The sequence below is a fragment of the Polistes canadensis genome, unplaced genomic scaffold (assembly GCF_001313835.1).
Source record: "Polistes canadensis isolate GaletaPanama2010 unplaced genomic scaffold, ASM131383v1 scaffold_218, whole genome shotgun sequence".
In the NCBI taxonomy this organism is placed as follows: Eukaryota; Metazoa; Arthropoda; class Insecta; order Hymenoptera; family Vespidae; genus Polistes; species Polistes canadensis.
The window spans coordinates 237888-263482 of NW_014569765.1; the positions used below are offsets into that span (position 1 = coordinate 237888).

Here is a 25595-nt window from a genome sequence, read left to right on the forward strand (position 1 = left end):
AGCGTAAAACGCAAGTTGAAAGAGAAAGACAGGGAATATAAATGAGCGAATGAGTGAGTGAGTGAGAGGTAGAGAGAGAGAGAGAGAGACAGAGAGATTGTGAGAGTCAGATGGGTGGAGAGGAGAGGAGAGGAGAGGGGCAGAGGAGAAGGGAGAGAACTGACATGCTACGGTGGGCCTGAAAACGAAAATAACGAAACGAAACAATGTCGAGCTGACGTAACCGTGAACTAGGGCGGAAACAATTGTGGCGGACAAGTGCGAAGCGCCGGAAGCATCGCCTCGAGAGTCGAACGAAATCGAGAAACGGGGCCGAGGGGGCCCCGTGGGGGCCCAGTGGGGAGGGGCAGGCGGTTACACGTGCTCTCGAATCTCCCAGGGACGCGCACGCTCGCGGTTATTTCATCAATATGTATTCTTTTATTTAGTTTTATTTTATTTTTCATTTTATTTCATTTTATTTCTCAGTGCTCCAGTTAATTTTTATTTTCGAAATATCTCGACTAACGCGTTAGGAATCGAGTAACTGAACCATCATTCGTATTATTGTTTTTTCTTCGTAATTGATTTTATTACAAAATATATTTTTTGATTAGAGATATATTAGGGGGACCCCCCACATCTAATATTTTATAATATTAATATTAATATGCAGATTAACAAACCGAATAGTAGTACTAGTAGTAGTAATCGATGAATTTCATTATTTATCTAATTTATCAAGTTAATTTCTTTTTTGTTTTTTTAAATAAATATTGTTAAAAACGTTTAGCAAAGAGTTTTTACTTTGAAAATGTAGAAAATCAAGTATCGTAATAATTGATGAATTTTATCTAACACGTATTAATCTAAACGGATTAATCTTAAGTATATTCATATATTATATAAGTAAAGAAAGAAAGAAAGAGAAAAAAAAAATCGTTATCATTGTATCAAGTAAGTCGCAACTTCAAAGGAGGACCCGTTTGCATAATCCAACGTGCAGAGTCTAGCGAGGTTGATGGAAGAGAGGACGTAATAACGGTAGCATTTTCTCGATTGTGTCATCGCTCCTGAAATGTCGTGCTTACACCCCTCTTCTAAGCCCTTCTAAGTATTTACACGAACATATATTATACATTACTACACTACTACTACTACTACTTACTACTTCTAAAATAGAGAGATAAAGATAGTGAAATGACGTTTAGTTACACTAACATACATACTATACGTTACTACCAACTACTACTACTACTACTTTAAAAAAAAAAAATAGAGATAGAGGAATGACGTTTATTTACACTAACATACATACTATACGTTATTACTACTACTACTTACTTACTTACTTACTAGTACTGCAACAACTAGGAACTATTAATGCTACTACTACTACCACTACCACTACTATTGCCATTACTATTACTATTACTACTACTAAAAAAAGAGATAGAGATAGTGAAACGACAAGTAAGTTGAGAGGACAAGTGGAACGCAAAGCCAACCCGCTGTGTCGTCGTGGGTCTCGGCAAAGCGCGCATTGGGATCACTGGGCCGCAGGAAGAGCTCGTTTTCAGGACAAACGAACCAGAAACAATTAATAACATACCGTGTCTATGTACCCCTATATATATATATATATATATATATATATATATATATATATATAGAAAAAGCGAAAGTGAACAACGTTGCCTTTTTTATTTTTATGAACATCGACGATCTTTCCTACAAATCGATTTGACACTAACAACCAAAATTATTAATCGTTATTATTAAATTCATTGTCATTATTATTTGGGGAGGGGGGAGGGGCGAGTAGAATATAAAAGTTCTCTTCGATAAATAATGAATTAAATAAAATAAAATAAAAAGAGAAGAAAAAAAATAAATCTCGGTTAGAAAGAGAGAGAGAGAGAGAGAGAGAGAGAGAGAGAGAGAAAGACACGAGATATAAATGATTTCGGAATCGCGTGCAATTGCGGCATTAGGTTAATTGGTCTCCCAAGTTTTCATTTTCCGTCTCCTTCGAGCGAATCCTTTATTTCTATTTTATTCTTGTTGAATGAGAGATAATGAGAACGCGCGTGATAATGAGTCACTTTCCATAAACTGTATGGATATAATCATTTTATTAATAATATTTATCATGTATATTTTATTTTTCTGTTCGCAGTCGTTCTTCGGAAGATCTTATAACAATTTGAATAGTATCTCCGAATGCAAGAACGGTGGAGAATGCGTGATAAATAAGAAGAACCGTACCGCTTGCAAGGCATGCCGTTTGAGAAAGTGTTTATTGGTTGGAATGTCCAAATCCAGTTCACGTTATGGACGCAGATCAAATTGGTTTAAGATACATTGTCTTTTGCAAGAACAACAACAACAGCAACAACAACAAAGACAACAACAACAGCAACAACAACAGCAACAACAACAGCCGCAGCAGCAACAACAACAGCAGCAACAACAAGCGCAACAACAACTTCATTATCCTCAAAATTTGCCGGTTAATCCTCAACTTTCTCAACAACAAAGAAAAGCAATAAGTCCACCGGTCGGTCTACATCCTAGCCAAAGGAAAGAGGATTCTCTGTTACTTGGTTTAGACGATTATAAGAATTCAACATCGCCTAGCATAAGTTCGCCGGAATCGCACAATAGCGACAGTTCAGTTGAAATATCTGAAAGAAGGGCGTCTTATGCGGGACACCCAGGCTTCCGACCGTTGCATCCTCATTTGTCACATTCAGTTGCCGAACTTTCAGCTTTAGGAAAAGAAATGATGAGCTTACCGTTTGGTTTCCATCTCAGTGGAATGTCCTTAATCCAGCCAGCCTTTTTGCCGCCGCCAGGTCTCACAATGTTTCCACCTTATCACCTTTACGGCACGCAGCATGGTGCTTCGCATCCTTTGATGCAAACCTGTCCCTCGCCAAACGTTCAAAGCAATTCACCAATACTCGATGAAATTTCTTCGACAATACCGGAACCCCCAACGACTACTACTACAACGGTGACCGTAGCTTCTACGACGATAAGCACCGAAACAATAACCACGAGTACCGATTACAAAAATTCATTTGCCAATAATAATAATAATAACAATAACAATAATAGGGACGTTCACAATCAAAACGTTCGGCCGACGAAAGATAACAATTCGTCTACCGAAAATTACAGCAAAAGATTTTATTTGGATACTGTATTAAAAAGACAACGTTCTACGCGAGACAGTCCTTCACCTAGATCAATTAAATCCCAATCAGATCGTGAATCGTCAACCTCGTCTCCCGAAGTTGACATTGATTATAATTCACAGGACATTCCTATAGATTTATCAATGAAATCCGGTCAAGATTCTAACGAAGAAGACGAATTAAATGATAAAGATGAAAGTGACAGTTATGGGCCACCATTGAAGAAAAAGCCTACACCTATAGATCTCACTACGAGATCTTAAATAGAAAACTTTGTCACGAGAAAATGAATGATTCCTCGATGACTCGTCAAAACATTTATTCTTCGAGGAATGCCAAGGAAACGAACTGAATATTTGTCTACCCTATTACAATAGTGTTTGCGAACAATTTATTTGTCATTTTTCATTCATTCACTAACTCTTTTCTTTCTTTCTTTCTTTCTTTCTTTTTTTCTTTTTTTCACCCTTCCGCTTTCCCTATTTCTATTCTTTCTAGTCTACCGAAAATCTTTCCTATACCGTGAGAAAGGTCAAATGGTTCTATTCTACTATAATCTGCCGGTATGTGTGAAATAATACCCGCTTAGAAGTTAAGCATAAGCAAAACGGTGAAATCGAAAATTGCTGTCGGCACTCAATGGACTTTGACAAGATACTTATTCTACGGACCCCTGTGTTATACTTAATTGTATTCGCGTTTCTATTTGAATTACTCAATGGATTCTATCTGTTACCTGCAGAAATAAACAAAGAGAAAGAGTAAGAGAAAGAAATAAATAAAAAGAAAGGAGATAAAGAGAGAGAGAGAGAGAGAGAGAGAGAGAGAGAGAGAGAGAGAGAGAGAGAGAGAGAGAGACCAAAAATGAGAAATAATATTAAACTAAAGAAAAACTGGAAAAGATTTCTAACATGAAATCCCTCAATTGCATTCTAATACCAATATTATTATAATATACTACCAAACGTTTTATTTAAACATCACGCACAATAGATTTGACAAGATAATTGCAACGAGAAAAGAAAAAGACAAAAAAAAATATTAATCTTTATAATAATTCACGATAACGCGTGACAATTTGTTTTATTATTTAAATAAGAGAAATTTAGACTTCGCATTCTCTCTCTCTCTCTCTCTCTCTCTCTCTCTCCTGGTTGTTACCTATAGGAAAAATAAAAAAGTAAGTAAGTAGATAATAAACTAGTTAAGAAAGGCAGGAAAAGACGAAGAAGAAAGAAAGAAAGAAAGGAAAAGGATTGGACGTGTGTGTGTGTGTGTGTAGGGACGAAGGAAGTGTTCTGTGCACGTGGATTCGCCGGATGAACACGTAAAACCGCGGGGTGCACACGTGTTTGGAACGCGCGTTACAATGCGCTCGTACACGCGTCGAACGTCTAGTAAACGTTTTATCTTACGAGCGTTCGACGCCTGCCAATGTTTAACTCCGACCGTAAAGTTTTCGTCTCTCGTGAGTTGGATGGAGAATGAAAGACCAAGGAAGAAGAAGAAGAATGAAAGAAACAGAGAGAGAAAACAAGAAAGAAGGAGTAAGAAAGATCCTTCTTACAAATACAATACAATACAAAGCAACACAACCACGACTACCACCACCACCACCACCATCAACAACGATAAAATGAAGAAGAAGAAGAAGAAATTATTTTTTAGGGTTTTTCCTATAGAAACTCGATAAGCATTCGCATTATTATTTCATGTATCCCATGAAAAAGTAATTACAATTGCTAACATTTTCTACTTTTTCTCATCTCCCTTTTAACTGTTTATGTATATATATATATATATGTGTGTGTGCATATGCGTGTATATGTGGTATGTTTAAGTACGAACTTGGACTATACTTTTGCCGGCTGGTTTATACGGTCGCACGAGAGAGGGTGCATCCCATCGAACACAGATTCCCTTTTAAACTCTATCGGTTCTTCTTCTCATGTGAGCTAAGAGAGAAGTGAGAATCATTGTAAAAGAAAACGGTCCGCTATCCTTGGAATCCAAGAAACTCGAGAGGTGGTAGCAAAGATATCGTTTTCACGATTCACCAACCACCACCGTATGTATATGTGTGTGTTTTCCGAGTCCATGGAAGTCGGCTGTGTGTGTGTGATTTTTTTTGTTTTTTAATGTCTATGTACCCCCGTTCTCTCCACTTGCGGCATCATCTTTTTCAAAACTCTCTATTTCTTTTCCGATTGTTAGTTTGTTTTTCACTTCTTTTTATCATCTTCTTCTTCTTCTTCGTGTTATTGGTTTTTAGTTTGTTTTTTTTTTATTTTTCCTTCCCCCCCTACGCGTCCCATTATATCTTTTCGTCATTTCATTTCATTGATTTTCGTCTTGTTAACGTTAATCACGTTAATTCGTTTCAACGTGTAAATATTCTTATTTTATACGAATACATAAAAGCACATAAGTTTTTTTGAGTTTTTTTTTTTTTTTCACTCGCATTCAACATTTTCGCAATTTTGCACCGAGTTTTTTTTCTTTTTTTTTTTTTTTTCTTATGTGTTAAGACCCCTATGCAAATTAAAATATATTTATTTTTTGCAATAGATTTATCTATTTTCATGCTTCATGATTCGTGATACATTTTTACGATGTGTCTTCAACAATTGTAAATTAACGAATGATGAATCAGGAAAAAAGTATAAAAGTATGAGAACATTGATATCATATACGAAAGATAGAGAAATATGAATAATTTGAAAAGAAAATGAAATTGTTTACAGTTTTCATTAAATTTTCAATTATGTGTCAACGTATAAATAATTTTAATGTGTATAGGGGTTTTTAAGTAATAATGATATTTAATGAATAATCAAATAATTCGTATAAAATTATTTTTAGATGAATTTAAAACAAATCTTCTTTTTAAAGCAAACAATGTAATCGAATTATTTCTTCATTGATTAAATTAAAATTAAAATTAATTGTATGTAAGAACACACAATAAATGTCATGATTAATCATTCATTGAATAACACATAATATCACCAAAAACAGTATCGCACAAATATGGTTATTTAATTTTCTTCAAAACAAATTAATAATAACGAATTAAAATCATTTAATATTCCCGACTCGTCTCGTTTTCTTATTTCTTCTTCATGTTTTCTCTTCCTCTTTTTTATGTTTCCTTATCTTTCTATCTCCTATACATCTTTTTTCTTATATTTCTTTTTTTACTTACGATTAATTGTAAGATAAATAGAAACGAAATGAATTTTTCATATGTAATTCGTTAAATAGCGGACACACGTGCAATCCTAGATTTATGTATTCGTTTTAATTAATTAGGCAGGGACAAAAGTGTAAATAAATGACCAAATCAACGGCGCGTATGTATAAATGCATGTATATAAGTAAGTTCATATATATATGAACGTAGATAATACATATGTGTATGTATATGTGCATACATTTTGTTTGTATACCATCGAAGGCTAGATTAAATTCGAAAGAGAAGAAGAAGAAAAAGAACAAAAAATAATTCAAAGTTCGCTTCTTCTACAACGTTATTTTTTAAGTATTATTATAATAAAACAGATTATTACATCAACGTGGTGACGTTCGTTATGTATATACCCACATAACACATATACAATGGAACCTTCAGTATTTGACAATCTAATATTCTAATTGTAAGTGTAAACGTACTCGACAAATTTATAAACTTATTTTTAAAACGAGTAAAAACAAATTAAAAATCATTCTGGTCTCTTTACTAATAAAACTTTGACGGAACCAAAAAAAAACAAAAAAGGTAGATTCATTGAATATTATAAATACATATAGTTTTTTAATATATAAAAATTTTCCATCCGAACGTTTATGTTTCCCTTTTAATTCGAATATTGAAGGTTTTATTGTACATATATATATGTCACTTGTATTCCTGCAACTTAGAGTGTCCACCACTATCACGTCTCGTTTTATTTTTATTATTGACAATGAAACTAATTACAAATATATATTGTCAGTGGAAGAAAGTCAAAGCAAGTAGAAGGACGTTCACCTTTCAGCTCTGATGAGAAAACACAAATTTTATTATTATCTTTCATTTCATTTTTTAATACTCATTTTCATATTTTTATTTATTTTTTATTCGTTGAAAAGAGAAGGACCAATACGGTGTACCTGTATTATATGTATAAAAAGAGAGAGAGAGAGAGAAAGAAAAATATTAAGATAAAAAAGAAAGAGATAAAAAAAGAAATCTTTCTCATCTCGACGTAGATTTCTTGAAAGACAGAGGCGAAATTACAAGGTTGCGTGCAAATTTATGAAAAGGTTACGGACATAAATAGATAATATAGTAAAGCCCACGGCGAAGATGAGCATGTTAAACTCATAATACTGTACCATGAATATTCAACGTATACCGAAGAACGAAATATAAATTCTCTCTGCGCACGAGAGCATACATAGTATGATACTGCATATACACATACACACATACGCATAATTCTATATACCAAATACGTTTATATACATACATACATGCACATATATATATGTACTTACATATGCATTTATATATATATCACGTTACACATATATACACACATGTATATTAATATACATATATGTAATTCAATAGATGCCGGCCACCCCATAGAAATTATTAACTATTTGCATTGAAGTATCAATTAGTTTTGGCGGCACTTCGACGTTTTTTCTTTTACACGTTCGACATGTCTGCATTTACACGCAAACTTTACGATTTTTAAATGACCTTTTTATTGTGATACCTATATAAATACGTATATGTATGTTAGAGGATGGCTTTAACTTATGCATGTATGATACGTGCGAAAAGCACGCTCGAGAAATTCAAATATACGTCTCCGTGTTCGGAAACGTGTTTCTTAAAGGTTTACAGTGTCTCTTTATTTTACTGGCCGCCATTTGGAAAATATTGTTTTACATTCGTCCTTAAACGAACGACAATTTCTCCTCTTTAAACTAAAGACGTTTTAAAAAAAACTATTTTACACGTTATATATTTAGTGGGAATTAATTTCTTACAATTAGTATTTAAAACAAATAGATTGAATTCCACACATACACACACACCACATTTATCTTATTATAATTTATCTTATTTAATTCATCTTATTTATTCTAATTTGTTTCTTTATTTAACAACACGAGAGTAAAGTATTAATCTTGTGATTTTTATTTTATCTAATTTTTTTTTATTCATTTAGTGATTAAAGATCTTATTTCAGAGCTTCGATCAAATCAAATTTTTTCAATATAAATACACTTTTAACAAGTATTAGCTTTATGCGAATTTTTATTATAAACATATGTATAGTGACCAGCAATCATCATTAAACAACCAGTTCTCAAAAGAAGAAAAATGTAAGTAAAAGTTTGTAATAAAACGAAATCAAATGTTTCTTATTTTCAAGTGTATCCTATATTTTTTTAAGTATCTTATATTTATTAATTATTTTAGATACTACAATACGGTATGAAGAAAAAAAAGATAATTTAATTTTCTTTTTATTTAATATATAACGGGAGAATTTAGAAAAGTTAATGTTTTATATTATATAAAGTTTTTCAACGCTCGCATAAATAATTTTATCAAATTTATCGATATATAATTTGTGATCATCGAATTTATTTTATCGTCTCATTCTAAGACGCTGATTTTATTTTTGAAAACTCGATTTCAAGAAGTACAATTCTATTAAATGCATCCTCATAAAAGGCATTAGAATTATACAATTTGTGCTATTAGTTATATCATATAAAATATAGAATTATAATTGGATTTGATATCCCGATAGATACTTCATTAACGTACTACGATTGAAAAATATTAAACTACATTACGTGTATAAAATAATCTCAGTCTGTATAAGAGAGCATGTAAATCAGAATATTTACAATATTGTACTATGTTTCAAAATGTCGTACGAATTATCAGTGATTCGATTTAGGAGTATGATGGTTAGGTGTAAACACTTCATAATCTACTACAGAAAAGTTATAATCTCCCATAAGTATTGTGTTCGAAGCATTTTCTCCATCATAACTGTGAGGAAGATTACTGTAACTTTCCATGTTTGTGTTACAGTTACTCGATATTAATAGATCTGCACCTGCACCGAATATGGGTCCTATGCTGTGATAGTAAAACAAAAATGTACATTAAATACTTGATTATATAAATTAAAAATATAAAATGAATTTAAAATTAAGAATATATCAAAATAACTATATCTCACTCAGGATGATAACATATAGCAAAGGGCTTTTTAACAATTTCATATTTGGTTGGAGGTATATCCTGATTATTAGTTAATGTAAAAAGAAAAGCTTTTTCTGAAGAAATATAATGTCCTTTAGCGTTAGTTTTACCCCATGGTGCATCACTAAATCCACCGCATATTTCTCCACGCGTTCCCTGTAATTAAATAGATGTTCTATTTTATTTATATTCTTTGTAGATCATAGTAATTTTTAAAATACTAAACTTACTAATGCTATTACGTATGTTGGAGAAATACCATCACAGTGACGATGAAAAGATGTTGCAGAATAGCCATGACCAGAAGCTCTACAAAATAATACAAGTAGATTTAATTAAATTCTTTTAATATCTTTAGAAAAGATTTAATTAACTTACCTATAAATCAAACGCCAACTTTGTTTCGGTGAACCATACCATTGATTCAATAATCGTTGATATCCTATCTTGTCTCTTGATAAAATTTGTGACCCAGGGAATAGAAAAGGACTTACTCTTGGTTGTAATCTCTTATCCGAACAAATTTCTGCATACTTGCTTGGTAGTGCTGCAAATCTGTATCTAAAGCAAAATGTACAAAAAAAAAAAGAAAAAAAACAGAGATTTATAATAATGTCAAATAATTAAAGTTATTCTAATAATTAGTATTAAAACATTTATACCTTTCCAAAGATAGTTCTATCGGTACAGCTCCAGTTGGTTCTACTTCTTCTGCAAAGACCTGGCTATCGATGAGTAGTAGACGAACATGATTTATCACTCCCGACAAATGTTGGCAGACCCTCACTCGTTCCTCTTCGGTCCAATGTTGTGTAGGCTGCGTCACCCCTGCCTAGGAGCGTGGTCCGTACGGTTAAGCGTTCCTTAACTCGTAATTCTAAATTCCGATCCAAGAACCTAAGGAGCCAAGGACCCGATAATGTATGCGATATAAGGTCTAAGACCTTGCACGCCATACGTACTATCAGAACGTATAATTTGTTCTCGAATTCAAGGGATACAATTTGCTCGGAAACGGAATAATAATTTCTAAATATAAGAACCTGATACTTGGCCCAGTTCAGTACTGCTCTCCATACATCTTCCTCTTCTAGGCCAAGATAGTCGGAAGATATCAATTTGACAAGAGCATCTTTTGGTAGATTACAAAATGCTGTTGTTTTCACCGTGTCCACTGCATTTTCTCCGATAAATGCAAAACATCTCTCGATAAAGGATGAGCAAGCACCTTTCCCACCTGGAAAATAAATTTCAACTACAGGGAAGATAATATTCCTTTTTGTAATATTAAACTGTATTATTTGTGATCTTACACAATTAAATGTAATGCGGTGAATTAAAAATAAGTAAAGATCATTTAAGCATACACATTATGTTATAATATTTTATTTAGATTTATGTAACATAGTTTAACATAACGGATTGCATTATTCAAAGGAAAGGTGTGTATAGGATAAAATAATATAAAAAGCTACAACAGAAGAATTGATAAGCCATAGGATAAGATCAAAACATTTTTTTAATAATCCCTGTTTAAATGACATTTACAATAGTAATTTATGTTTATTTGAATAAACGCAATTTAATCCAATTAAAAAATGAACTTTAGAAATTTCATAGATTTACAATAACCTGATACGTTATATTATAATACAAATTGTGGAATAAAAAATATTTATAATGCTGTAAACGTTCATAGTACACATATTTAGCATAAGATTTTAGTACGTGCAGTATGTTAAAATGCATACCACATTAGGAAGAACATTAAAAAGTTTAATTAAAGAAAATAAAGATGAGTCAATGAATCAATTGCTGTAGCGTCAATCATAGAACAAGATAGACATTAAGTCGATGAGTTCTTCCTTTCTTAAGATTTCAATATTTTTGTCATAAGTATGTCCCTGAGTCGCTCCATAATATCATAATCATATATAATGCACAGCTTTAATCTTCTTGATATTGGCCAGAGAAGGACACTTGCAGTAGATCTTGTGTTTAAATATGTGACATACAATTGTCCTTATTTTGAGGTTAACTTCTTTAATTCAATTCGCAGTAGGATTAGTATTTTGTATTAAAGTTATATTATCTCCTTTTAACATTATACGTCCAAGTGGTTTTCTGTTTTTCGTCTTCAAATGATATTCCTCGGCATCATCCAAAACTAAATTCATGTATTCATCAAAGCCGACAATGTGACCCTCGATCCTCAGATGAATATTTTCAAAAAGCCAAACTTGTACCCGAGACCGATTTTGCAAATATCGGAATATAAGGTTTATGGGTTGTACCATAACCTTTTGTACCTTTTGTGGTCCTTTGTACGACATTTTGAACTTTGTTTTACAAAAAAATACGGTGCGATATGCTTAAAACGTACTTGTTTTCTTCGTGAAAACGGAAAACGCCGCTAAATATGGCGTTTTAAGGCTTGCCAACCAAAGAAATTTCGTAGCAGTACTACCAACCGATGCGTACAAAAATTCTTTATCGTAGAATGAAATTTTCATCTAAATTTTTGATTCTTTATTCGAAATTATGCAAAAAAATACTATTTAATTTATATTTTCAATTTTTGTTATAAATGGAATAATAATAGTTAGTATTAGATTTGATTTGAGTAGTGCTGCCGCGTGTTGGTAAGAAAATTTCCTACATTGCCGATAAAGTAATGCAAGTAATAATAATCAATATATTAACATAAAGTAAGATTTATTTAAATATCAAATAATATAAATAAAATAATCAATAAATATAACTATAGTTATCAATTATTTAAAGATAATATATAATCCATTATAATGATGAACAATTTAAAATTAAAATGATCGTTTTATTATTAATCGACTTTAGATGTATACCAAATGGCTGACACTGACATCAGGGTAATAAATAAAAAGTATATAACTAATGATACTGGATAAAATCTCCCCTTTTATCGTAGAAGGTGGAATCGTGCGAATCGATTAAAAGGGAAAGCGTAGGAAAAGACATAAAAAAAGAAATTAGGGAGAGCGTGTATCAAAATTAAAATAATGAAGATCGATGATAGTTGAGAAGTGTCACACAAGTGTTTACGACGTCACGTGCGTGTATTTATACAGGAAACGTATTTCTTTTCTGTTCTCTCTATTTTGTACGAAAAGTTTCTACTTAATACTTTCATAAAAAGAAGAAAAGAAAAAAATAAAGAATTCAGTATAATTTATACACAATCAACCCTCTAATAACACGATACTCTGAAAACATACCGCAAAAATTGCGACAATTTATAACACGATTTCTTTACAGTACAACTCGATCAATTTGAACAACACGAATTTAATTCTGTATGATAAATGAATTGACAATGAATTTTAATCATGTTATAGGAAGTATAGTATCTACTAAATTAAAAAGTAATAGTTTGCATTTGACGAAAAAAATCAAATAAAATTGGACGAATTGAAAGATCGATCAACGTACCTGGTACTCGTTCCTGAGCATCCAAAGCAGCAGTCAAAAGGGCACATGCATTTCCAGGACTTAACGTAGCCGATACGTGTTCCTCGCAACTCCTCCAAAGTTCCTCGACACCAAGTTCTTGAGCAAGACCTAGCATCTCGAATATTCCACTATCTTGTAGCATGATCTAATCATTTCATAGAAAATTAACAAATTAATTTAAATTAACATAAGATATTTTCATCATTACATATATAAATAATATGTTATGAATTAAATGATATTGTATGGACACTGTGATAAATCTATTTTGCACAAAACTATTTAAAGGATATAATCCTAATATTGGAATTTATAGCAATATTCGATTTTCGTAATACCTATATTAATCTCACAACTCATAACATATTCGTTGGTTTATCTCGTTGGTTTAATAATAATAATTATTAGTCGTTTAAATTGACGTTTTGAGGCACAATCTAAAATTAGAATACGGCAATTTAATCATTCATATATATATATGTTGCAAACTGGATGATTAATATAGAAATTATGAATAATGATAAACGATATCGAACATAGTAATAAATTATATTTATTACAAATACTAACTTCAAAAGGTATAATCCTAAACCGCTGAAATTTATTACACTGTTCCACTTTTACAATTCCTATATTATTCATTTAAACCATAACATATGTATTTAGTTTCCTATTCTCTCGTTGGTTTAGTAATAATAATAATAATTATTATTATTCAATTAAATCAACATTTTATATCATGTTTTAATCGTTTCATTAAAAAGAAATAAATCAAAACTGAATGTAATGTAATAATTACAAAGATACATACATAAGAATAGTGTTATGCACATACCATATACCTATTCGCTAATTTAATAATAATAATTATTTGTCAACGAAATAAACGTTTTGTATGATTACTTAATCCTTTCATAAAAGAATAAATACAATGTAATAATTATAATATAATATATATACATGTATAAAAGAAATTCCTTTCACATAATGAAGATTTTATTCATCAATGAAAATGAAGGTTCTTCTTACTTTGCCTGTATAGATATAATGAATGAACTGCCTGAAGGTTTCCGGATGAGCGTGTGGCATTCTAACGGGTGTCGGGTTTCCAGCCGTGCCAATCCTTTTAGCGGCTGCGAAATTCTTGCACCTGTGCACCACAAAAGTTCATGAGGATTGATCATAGAATAATAAGATAGTGATATTACAGTTGGGAATGAAGGATGGAGTAAGAATAAGAAGAAGGAAGAAGAAGATGAAGATAGAAAGAGTCATCGAGAATGAGAGAGAGAGAGAGAGAAAGAGAGAGAGAGAGGGAGAGGGTGAATGCCGATATTTCGAGTTTCGTGGGAGCATAAATGTGGCTGTTCGAGGGGTAGTTCTTGTAACGAACGCCATCCACTCCGGGCCGTCGGAGTCTCCAGCACTTCTGCTGCTGCTGCTGCTGCTTCTCCTCGTCACAAAAGAGCTTAATTGACTTCGTCAGGAAGCTCCGTTGCCGCGGGAGAATACGTAACTAACATACGGCGCACTGGCTTTAGTTTCCGTTCCCCTAGAAATTAATGGCAACCTTCGAAAAGTCTCATCTCTCTTGCTCTCTCTTTCTCTATCTTTCTCTATCTTTCTCTATCTATCTATCTTTATCTTTCTCCTTAGTTGTTACTACTCTCTCTCTCTCTCTCTCTTTCTTTCTTTTTCTCTCTCGCTTTCTCTCTTTCCACGTCTCCGTCTTTTCTTTACCCCCTCGTCTACTATCGAGGAAAAACGAGAGGATGCTGACGAGAGTAAAGGAACTTCACGATCTCGTCGATTTTGATCGTCTAGGGTGTGAACACGTAACTCTTTTTTTTTGTATTGAAACTTTGAGTTTCATATTGAAAAAGAAAAACAAAACAAGAATTCTCAAAGAGATATTGGTATTGACTTTTCGACAGAAAAATATTTTTCTAATCATTTTTTAATATATTACAATCTTTGGGATCACGCGTTTACTTTGATCGTATTCTAAAGTGCGAACATCCATCTCATTTCGCTTTGTAACATTGGATTTCATTTTAAGGAATAGGAATGGATTTTTAAAAGAATCGCATTCTGGATATTGATATTTCAACAGAAATATTTATCTTTTTCATATTTTCGTATCAAAATTATAATCATCGGGATAAATTGAAGACTTTGATGATTTTCTATAGAAATATATTTCTTTTAACATACGTTTGATTATACCAAAAAAAAAAAAAGAAAAGAAAATTGAAAAAGAAATAAGACTTTTAAAAATATATTATTATTAAACGAGTATTTCTTTCTCGGTGTAAAGTCAACGACACGAGAAATACTCTCTCGTACGGAAGGAATCACAGAGAGCCCGTGTGTTAAATGGAGCACAACGACGCACCTTGAAACCAGTCGACCAGGCCCTTTTCCCGAGGACACCATAGTACCGAGAGTTAAACATAGACAGAATGAAAGATAAAAAAAAAAGAAGAAAATAAAGAAAGAAAGATAGAAAGATAGAAAGAGAATGTGTGCATCAAATCGAAATTGAATTTACACCGTGGAATGTCGTGTAACGAAAGAAAGAAAGAAAGAAAGAAAAAAATAAAGAAAGAAAGACAGAAATAAAGAAAGGATGTACACGTTGGTAGTAAAGGAAACGGGCCGTTTTTCAATTAGAGACATTCACCAAAGTGGTGGATGTGGGGGGTGGGTGGAGTAGAAGAAGTAGGAACAGTGGGCCGAGGGTTAAAATGAGGAGAAGGAAGAGGAGGAGAAATAAAAGAAAGGTTGGGAAAGGAAAGGAAAGGAAAGGAATGAAAAAGTCGGAGATCGGGGTAGCAAAAACGGACGAGTCGTTAAGCGTAGCTTTCAGGAGTCGACGTCCACTACTACGACGACCATGTTCTCGTGACTTTGACGATGGTGCCTGTGACGTAGAAAGAATGAGAAGGAGGGTAGCAGAAAAAGAGAGAGAAAGAGAAAAAAAGAGAGAGGGGAATGGGTGGGGTGGGGGGTTGGGGGGTGGTTCCCTCTTGAAGCACGTAAAGCGTGCCTCTCGCGCGTATCGAATCAAAAGAAAATGTGTCAAAGAGCCGACGAACGCAAATGGAAGAGGCTTTGATATTATACCGACGTATACCCGAGCGTCGCCCTGACGACGACGACGACGACGACGTTGACGTCGTAGTCGTAGTCGTAGTCGAGAAGAAATCGTGGAAAATGTTCTGCTGGAAAAGCGTGCGACCCTTGTCGAATCGACGTTGACGAGAAGCAAAATAAAATATCAAACGTTCCTTGTGTGTGTGTGTGTTAGCGTGTATACACGCTTTCCTTCAATTTTTATTTTATTTTCTATTTCTTTTTATCCATACCAAAAATTCTAGTTTTTTTCTCTCTCTCTTTCTTTCTGTTTCCTCTCGTAGATGAATTTACTATTACGTGTCTACAAACGAGGACGTAGGTATACATTTTAAAATTACTAAAATTGTACAGAATTTTAACGCGTATTGTATCGACGTGTTTTTTTTTTTACAAATGTTTTTCTTTTTTTTAATGTAATTTCTTTTTATTAATAATATAAATCGATATTCTATCTCAATACTGTAGATGTGTATATTATACTTAGAAGATTGTATAGAATATAGAATGTTTAATGAAACGTTCTATATACGTTTACTATTTTGGGAAACTTGCAACAGATTATATATATATATATATATAACTATATGTAACTATAACGTTTGGCCTATTTACTTTGATACGAATGCTTCATTAGGTTGCTGTTCAACCGGTTTAACTAAAGCTCAAGCATTTTCCAATATCTGTGATGTATATATATATATATATATATATATATATATATATACACATAAAAATGAGAAACTGGCACATATAAAGCAGAATCGTTATCCTATATACAGACATTCAGAGGTCTCCGCGTAATCGAAAGATCGGCATTCGCTCGAATTAGTCCGAACCGGTTTGAAATTCCATTCTGTCGTTCCTGTGTCGTTTCCGAGTGTTCTAAATTTAGCATCGAGGTGTTTTCCCTAAAACTTCTACGAGAGAGAACCAACCACACATTACTCCACTACTCATTCAATTCAATGAAAACATCAACAGTATTAGTAGAAGCGATTACATAATAGGCTAATTAGTGGCTGTCCGATTGAATGATAATCCATGTTCTCTTCATACGAATTTTCATCGAACAAATTACTAGGTCAATTCGCTTTTGATTCAAAGGGAAACTCGTTTCTCTGATCTTGAAATGGAACGTCGTTCTACAAACGTTATTGCGTAGGATATCATCTCTAGTGACAAATGAGATACGAATTCTATCCTTCTATTTCTATCTCTTTCTCTTTCTCTTTCTCTCATCCGTTGAACGTTTAGCTTTGTCACGAGGCATCTATTAAACTAGGTCGAACATCTGTAAGAGAACCACCTCTTCATGATTAGATTTACTGTTCAACAGAGAATTGTGTAATAGTTTAGGATTGTTTTGTATAATCAAATTATGAGGATTGTTTCTCTAATCAATTATGACATCTAATCCTTAATTAAATCATCTTTCTTATGACAAATAAGTGCTTATATATATAAATAAAAAATTTCTTTTTTCTTATTACAATTATATATAATTAGTACTTAAATTAAATATATTTATTATTGAAAAATCATATAGTCAGAAATATTATATTTCATTTACCTCACACTTGATTATATCTATCACATGTCATTTGATATTATGTCGCAACCAATAAAACCTCCCCCTTTTTTTCTTACTATCGCAATAAATACTTCCCCTTATTTTCCCATTCGAGTAAGCCCGCCACCACAACCACCACCACTACCATCACTACCCTTCTTAATGATTTTCGGTAAGATTTAACGATCTGCTAGCTGGTGGCACAAACGATAGAAGGAAGAAGGAAAAATCAGACAATGCATCTAAAACAACGCGCACGTCATACGGTTCTTCATTCCTGTACCTTTTTTGCTCCTGAGTTTTTTTGCGCAAAGCTGACGGAAAAGACGGGCGTACGTCAAAAAAAAAACAAGAGAGAGAGAGAAATAAAAAGAAAAAGAGAAAAAGAAAGAAAAAAAAGGACAAAGCAAGAAGAAGAAGAAGAAAAAGAAGAGTGAGAGAGGGTTAAAAAAAAAAGAAGAGTGGGGGAGGGTGGTTCTCTAATCACGAGCGAACGTTGCCGCAGCATTGCTATCAAAGAAAACCAAAAATCAGCGTGAGAGAATAGAAGAAGGTGAAGAAAAAGGGGGGTAAAAAAAAAAAAAAAAAGAACTAACGTTAGAATGAGAGAAAGAGAAAGTCTGATGCAAGTCAGAGGTGTTAGGAGAAACGAGTGGGGATGGGAGAAGTTATACGGTGGGGGTGGTTTTCGCACAACTTGGAAAGGGTTAGTAGAAGCAAGTAGGATAGAGAGAAAGAGAGAGGGACGAGAGGGTGGGAAGGAGGGAAGGGGGGATATACACGGGGCGGTACGACGTGGCTGGGAAACGAGGGTCGTGGCTGGTGCTTGGTTTTACGTCGGCAAGGGTTGAATGTCGCCGCAGGCTCCGCTACTAACGACCAAGCATGCGATTATATGGCGGCTCCGTCGATCTACGTGCAAAAACCGCTTTGGTTTCCGGTTGCACGGGGTCTCTCTTTCTCTCTCTCACTGCTTTTCTCTTTTTCTAGTTCTTTCTCTTTCTCTCATTCTCACAATTCCTACTCTCTACGAGAGAGAAATGTCATCGTTGATGGTTGCTGGCACACCTCTAGTTCCTCGCGTCCGTCATTGTAGTCACCTAGTCACACCTTTTTCTTTTGTTTCCTTCTTTTTTTTTTTTTTGTTGCGTTGGTATAGGATTTAGAAAGATTCCTTGACGTTTTAGTTTAGTTTAGTTTTTTTGTAATTATTATAGATTATTATACTAACTTGTAGTTCGTAATTTTGTATGATTATTTTTATAGGAAAGGGATTAAAGAGGGAAAACAATTGGAACAAAATGTAGAGATAATCGATAGAATAATTGACATTGTTTTAACGTTTTAATATTTAACAAACGTAATATAATTATACTCATTAACTGGTGTTAAACATCGATCGAATGATTTGATAATAAATTCATAAACAATATTGAATGTGGATTTTAACCGTAATAGCCTTTTAACCCCAGTTCCATATTATATCGAGAAATAAAGGGGGAGTATTTATAATCCGATTTAATGATAGAAACAATTGTAAGTGGTATATATCAAAAGCAGACGTATGATATTCCGTTAAGAGATAAAAGACAATGGTATTTTGGAGGGCTTGTGTGTGTCTAGGTGATATTCTCTCGCCTTTAGAAATATAACGAGGATAGTGGTACTCTAGAGGGACATACGAAAGAAAGAAAGATAGATAGATAGATAGCAAGAATGAGTATAAGAGAGGAAGAGAAGAGAAGAGAAGAGATTACGATTTTAGCAGGATTTCAGTAGATACAAAAGAGGGAAAGATAGATTGTGAGAGAAGGAGAGTGAAAAAGATAGAAATATAATGGACCGATGAGAATTCTAGTGCGGTTCGCGTATTGTCCATTCGTTTATTCCGCGGACGTCTGTCATGAGCATGCGTAACTTAATTTTCCGAGGATCGCTTTGACAAAGGGATCGAGAGGAGGGCGTTAGGTGGCCGAAAGGCTGGCGAAAAGAGGGACCGAAAGGAGGAATAAGTGGAGGGACAAGGGTGAGGAAAGCAAGGAAAGAAGGAAGGAATGAGCGAACGACAAAGAGCTTGTTCGTCCCTTCCATACCGGTATCAAAAGGGTTCGCGGAAATATCGTAATTGACTTTACAATTAGCGCCGTCCTGTTCTGTGGAAAACTGGCTGCCGGTTGGTCGTCCGTCCCTTGGACGTTTCAACAACCATCCCTTTTCTTCTCTCGACTAAATATCAATCCCTTCTTACAATAATTAGAATTCCCTCGATTCTAGAGTGCATCGAGACGATGAGAAAGAGAAAAACTACTGGATCGTGGAAAAAGGAAAGCCACGTTTCTCTATCCTTTTTTTTTTCTTTCTTTCTTTCTTTCTCATTTTCATTCTCTTTCCCTGTCTTTCTCATTGTCCAACTAATTAGAACGGCCGGACGATTCGTTTCGTCGGTAACAATCGGATCTCCTTAATTAAAATCCATCGAGCCAGCAGGAAGGCGAGCGAGATTCGCGCGTGCTTACACCGATCAAGAAAGTTCGATGACTTTGGTTTGGTTTGGTTTGGTTTGGTACGAAGTCTCCTTCGATAATCACTCGCGCGTTCATTAGTTTTCCTCGAAAGAACCTAAAATCCGATTTTTCCTATTCATCCCAATCATCTTTTAGCCGACGTCTAACGTTCGAAACTTTTCTCCTGAATCATTTTCTTTATCCTTTCTCTCTCTACCTACTTACTTTTTTTTTTTATTTTTCATCTTCATCTTGTTATAGATTTTAATTTGTAAACAAAATCTCTTACAACTTTTCCATTTTATTTCGACGATAGTGGAAACACGACGAGACGTTGTTCGATATTTTGTTTTGTAGATATTATTCTACAGGCTTGTTTTTATCTTATAATTATTACTTGTTATTTAAAATTCGCAATTAATATTTAAATATGAATATATAATATAGAGAGTTTAAAGAAATATATGTGTCCGATTAAATTGATAATATTATTATTCCACAGACGTGAAAAAAAAAAAAACAAAAATGACGTTACGATAGTTCACAAAAAATGATCGTCAATTTAGTTGAATTATTCTCGTTAGAAGTAGCACCAGTGTCATTCTTGCCAGACCATCACTCTCAGACTTTTCTTTTCTCTGCTTCGTTTTATATTAATTTTTTTTTTTTTTTTTTTTTTTTTTTTTTCATTTTATTTTTTTTTCCTTCTTCTTTCTATTCTACCAACTCTGTCAGTAGCAAGGAACTTCCTAACGAAGTTATCCCAAAGTAAGTTAGCCGCTTTTAAGTAACAAGGCACCGTGGTTTCTGCTTTCCATAAGGACGAAAGTAACATAAGAGAAAAAGAGAGAAATAGAGAGAGATAGAGAGAATAAGAGAGAAAAAGGGCAGTAACTTACGGATGTACTCCAGACATACTACACGTTTTTCCTCGGCCATATAGCGCCTTTGCATTAACGATGAGAAGACAATAGCAGTAAGATAATAAAATTTCTTATCTTTCAAGTAACACTAAGTTAATATAATTATACGTTAATGTAATTTTAAGATTATATTGATTTATCGATTTTCGATGATTTACAATTTTAAACAAGAAATAAACGAAGTACGTTAATAAAAATATTATATGGCAACAAATTTGAAGAATTTACTTTTTACTTTATCTTTAAATTTCACTTCTGAATTTTTCATTATTTCTTTATTTTATTCGATCTGATTTTTTCTCTCTTTATCATTTCCTTTTATCTACTTCTCTATCGTTCTCTTTCTTTAACTTTTTCTATTTCTTTATTTAAATCTATCTCTCTTTCTATTTACTCTTTTCTATCTGTTTCTTTCTCTATCTATCTATATATATATATCTATCTCAATCTAAATCTCTATTTCTATTTCTATCTTTATCTCACTCATCCTCTTTCTTTCTAACTCTCTCATTCTTCGTCTTTCTTTATCTTTATCATTTTTTCTATCTATCTTATTCTCTCTCTCTCTCTCTCTTTTTCTACCCCACTCATTTTCTCTTTTTTCTCTATCCTCATCACACTCTTTATCCCTCCTCCCTCTTTCTCTCTGTCTTTCGTATTCTGTCGTGTATCCCATCGTTTATCTTGATTTTTTTCCTCCACTTTGTTCCACGGCTACGTAGAGGAATTCTCCAAGGAAATCTCGCGACTCGATCGACGAGACTTTACTCGTCGCTTTAATAAAAATTACGATTAACAATTAAATCCATTCCCCGGGCGCGTCACGTTACTTCATTTTAACGTGATTTTCATTCGTTTTCCGCACAGCTTTTCCTTACGGGACGGTCATGATATTTCTGTTTCTGCTACGAGTTTCTACAGTTATATGTAACCAAGTATCTAGTAAATACATATATCTATATATAGTATTTTATCATTGGTAAACGTGAGAAAATATATCGATGACGAGAAAACGAGGAAAGAACCGATCTCATTACGTCAGGAAAGGCACACTCACTCATATCACTCTACTCGCTCATTCTACACTTTTTCTCTCTTCTCTTCCACACTTTTCACCTTTTTTTCTTTTCCCATATTCTTTTTTTAGATATAGCTTGAAATAGAGTGGGAAAAAGAAAGAAAGAGAGAGAGAGAGAGAGAGAGAGAGAGAGGATAGATACGTGTACTTTCATCTAATACAAAACTCGTAAACTCGTAAATTTTGCGCGTAAATAGTGTACGCGTAGAGAAAAAGGTTTAATTTCGTTTGCTGAAATAGCATTTTTCATTAGCATTTTCTTTTCTTTCTTTTTTCATTATTATTATTATTATTATCATCATTTTTTGTTATTTCTCTTTTTAATTTCTTTTTTTTTTTTCTCTCTCTCGTCCGAGTAAAACTACAGAAACGGTAGTAGAATCTCGCGTTTTGGTTTCACCGTTGGTGCAAATTGAATTTCCTCGCCAAGGAGAGTTTGAGCTTTTTTTAATGAAAATTCGCTCTTGGGGTTACGTACACCAACCCTATCTATCTATCTACCTACCTACCTACCTACACGAATCGTTTGAAAAATGTTTCTAAATGTAATAATAAAATGTTCTCTTTGGTCGAAATATAAGCTCTTATATTTCTTCTCATATTAAATCTAATAAAACGAAAATGTTCTATTTCACGAAATATAAGCTCTTGTATTATTATTATCGGATAAAGGATTAATTTATGTATGCATGCATGGAAAAACAAACGATGAACCAACCTTGCTTGTAGTATGATTCTGTGAGCATAAACCGGGGTCTCGTCTCTACCCAAAAGGAATACGATGTCGGCAGTGTCCTTGTCCTCGGATAGTCTTGCTAAATCTTCCAAAAGTCTAGGTACACCGGCCAAACCAGCCTCACCGGAAACTCCGGCGGCACCTGGCACCGCCCCCATAGTAACGGCCCTGCTTACCATTGCCTGCACGTTATTCATTTCTATGCATTAATTTTATTAATATTGTTAATCGTTATTTTGGTGGTTGCTATTTTTTAAATCATTAAATCAGATTAACGGGGAACAATTTGGAATGATTTTAAATATTTGCCATAATGCTTATTGTATTTTATTTTTCAAGATATTATCTCGTTATTGGTTGTTTTTTCTTTTTTAAATAATTAAGTAGAATTTATAAGAACAATTTCGAACGATTTGGTATTCGTTATTAAGCGGTTATTGTTGCATTTTTTTTTATTTTTATTTATTAGACAGTACTTGTAAGGAAAATTGCATACGATTTGGATAGTTTGAGTTTTCATATTTTGATGCATTGTTCCGTTAGCTCATGCAATTCGCTTATAATCGGATATTAATGGAGGTGACGAGGCGTGTCCGTCTATCACCCAACGTATATTATACGAATTAAACAAACACAAAGATAGATGTATAGTAGTTACGCAAGCATATGCCATATCGAGTCGAATATTTTGTCGGATGCGTTGGTTGTAACGATGTCAAACGTTTGCAAGCTTGGAGGTTCGAAGAAAAGCATGCATAGTTAGAGAGAGAAGGATAAAGAGAAGCGTGTAATAAGGGTGGGGGGAGTACCTGGGACAGTAGGGTGGGCATGTAATGGAAAGGGGTTAAAAAAGCAACACCGATTAAAGTACAATCGGCGCTAATTGCACGATTAATATTTGATTTGCGTCGCTATGGTGGTGCAGCCAACGCGTCATTGGCCGGCCCAGTCGTCGTGCAACCTAGCGATGAGTCCAACTCGATCTGAATTTTCAGTCGGTGTTAACGGTTCCACGACTGATTCCCTTTTAATTAGTTCGGCTTTTGTAGTTTTCGAACGCGTCAAGCGCCGATTGTTCTCGTAAACCACCCGCCGACAACGAATTTGCGAAACCTTTAACACTAAACCCAACACCACTACCACCACCACCACCATCACCACTATCACCATCATCCTGTCAATTTTTAACAGCCTTTTAATTTTTTATTTTAATTCTACACACACTCGATGTGTTATTTTATGTTTATATATAATTTGTTTTATTATCGTTTGAAAATATTGTATTATTTATTTGATTTGAAGTAATAACAAATTAATTGGAATCTGTATTATCAATTGTTAAGGATTAAACTTTTATTAAATACCGATCCGTGTGTCTGATACCGGTTTCGGTATAAGTAGGTATGTATGTATGTATGTATACCGTAAACTGTTGATAGGTTTACCATTTAAATTCTATATTCTCTATTTACTTTTGTGACAATTATAATAAGAAATATTTTTTAATTATTATTTAACACACACAACCAAAAATTTATTTATCATTTATTATTAAATTTTTAAAATGAAGTTCTCTCAAATTTTATTTAATTTTAATAACAAACGTATTTGTTCGTTTCATTCTTTCTCAAGTTTCTACTATTAATTTTGCAAATATTTTCTTCGTAGCTCCTTATAGATTGCTCATGTTTGACAAATCTCATGAATAAATGTTATTGCAAAAAAAAAAATTGATAAATAATTTGAAAGTAAACTAAGATAATCATTGTTTCCCATAAACTCAAATATTCGCTAGAATTAATCCTACCTAATATACCCTAGCTCCTAATTTTGTAAACACAGTATATGCACACACGCGCACATGCACGTAACCACGCAAGCAAACGAGTATACATACACTAACACACGACGACTAGTGACTTCTCTTCGTCTGTAGGAATTTATTCAAACTCGACCGCAGAGAAGGCACGTTCTTGTTCTGCTTATGTTTATTTGTATACATACACAAGGAGAGAGATAAAAATATCTAGAGATTTAAACAAGTATATAAATAAATTAATGATAATATATTTCTACTCTCTTCGTGTAACAAAACTCTAATATAATATTAGTAATAACAATAATTATTATATAATAAAACAATTTTACTTACAAATAGGAAATTTAACGATGGCACACAGAAAAAAAAAAAAACGGAGAATAAATTGATGAGATTAGGTATGAAAGCTCTCTTTAGTGATCACTTGTATAGATTTTCTAGTAATATAGGAAATACATATATATATATATATACACGATTCACAATGTTCATACACACGTGGGCGAATATTATCGTTGCACGCGAGCCACTATGTCCGAGTTGTTCGACGGCATCCTACACTCACTCTCTCTCTCTCTCTCTCTCTCTCTCTCTCTTTCTCTTTCTCTTTCACACACTCCCCTTTTATCTCTTTCTTTCTCACAACGACAACGTTCCTTGTTTTCTCAAAGTTCGACGTGTCGTTATTCCGTTTAGTAGTAAACGCAAAACTTTTCTCAGGTAAAGAAGAAAACTGTAGTTGTAAAAACTAAACTATAGTCGTCGTTGTCGTCAGCTTAACTGTTTCGAAATAGAAAAAGGAAGTCTCTCTCTCTCTCTATTTCTTTTTTTTTCCCCAAACGGAAGTTTAAAAGTTTAGCGCGAGATATTCCTCAA

General features: G+C 33.4%; 3 protein-coding genes across 3 annotated transcripts in view; 1 reads left to right on the top strand and 2 right to left on the bottom strand.

Moving 5' to 3' along the window:
- The window catches only part of LOC106790156 (knirps-related protein-like), a 13417-nt gene extending 9972 nt beyond the window's left edge, over positions 1-3445 (top strand). Inside the window, exon 3 of the mRNA XM_014754890.1 lies at positions 2159-3445. Coding sequence (XP_014610376.1) covers positions 2159-3445 — 1287 coding nt within the window. The remainder of the gene's footprint in view (positions 1-2158) is intronic.
- Positions 3446-8866: 5421 nt separating this feature from the next.
- LOC106790157 (serine-enriched protein) lies at positions 8867-23079 on the bottom strand. Its single transcript, XM_014754891.1, has 9 exons — positions 22883-23079; positions 13981-14101; positions 12931-13096; positions 10506-10699; positions 10125-10294; positions 9841-10023; positions 9693-9771; positions 9440-9618; positions 8867-9336 (listed from the first exon to the last, which is right to left on the bottom strand). Exons 1-9 carry the CDS (start codon positions 23077-23079, stop codon positions 9135-9137), a joined length of 1491 nt encoding a protein of 496 aa, XP_014610377.1. The 3' UTR covers positions 8867-9134.
- On the bottom strand, positions 10964-11893 carry LOC106790158 (probable small nuclear ribonucleoprotein E). The gene has a single exon (XM_014754892.1). The coding sequence runs from the start codon at positions 11793-11795 to the stop codon at positions 11511-11513; it is 285 nt and encodes a 94-aa protein (XP_014610378.1). The 5' UTR covers positions 11796-11893; the 3' UTR covers positions 10964-11510.
- Positions 23080-25595: the final 2516 nt, after the last annotated feature.

What these genes read in the sequence shown, in the direction of transcription:
- LOC106790158 (XM_014754892.1), bottom strand. Translation starts at nt 11,795, where the DNA reads ATGTCGTACAAAGGACCACAAAAGGTACAAAAGGTTATGGTACAACCC.
- LOC106790157 (XM_014754891.1), bottom strand. Translation starts at nt 23,079, where the DNA reads ATGGTAAGCAGGGCCGTTACTATGGGGGCGGTGCCAGGTGCCGCCGGA. An exon ending in AGAATCATACTACAAGCAAG is followed by an intron (nt 14,102 to 22,882) that starts GTTGGTTCATCG and finishes TGTGGTGCACAG; the next exon opens with GTGCAAGAATTTCGCAGCCG. An exon ending in ATTATATCTATACAGGCAAA is followed by an intron (nt 13,097 to 13,980) that starts GTAAGAAGAACC and finishes TGAAATGATTAG; the next exon opens with ATCATGCTACAAGATAGTGG.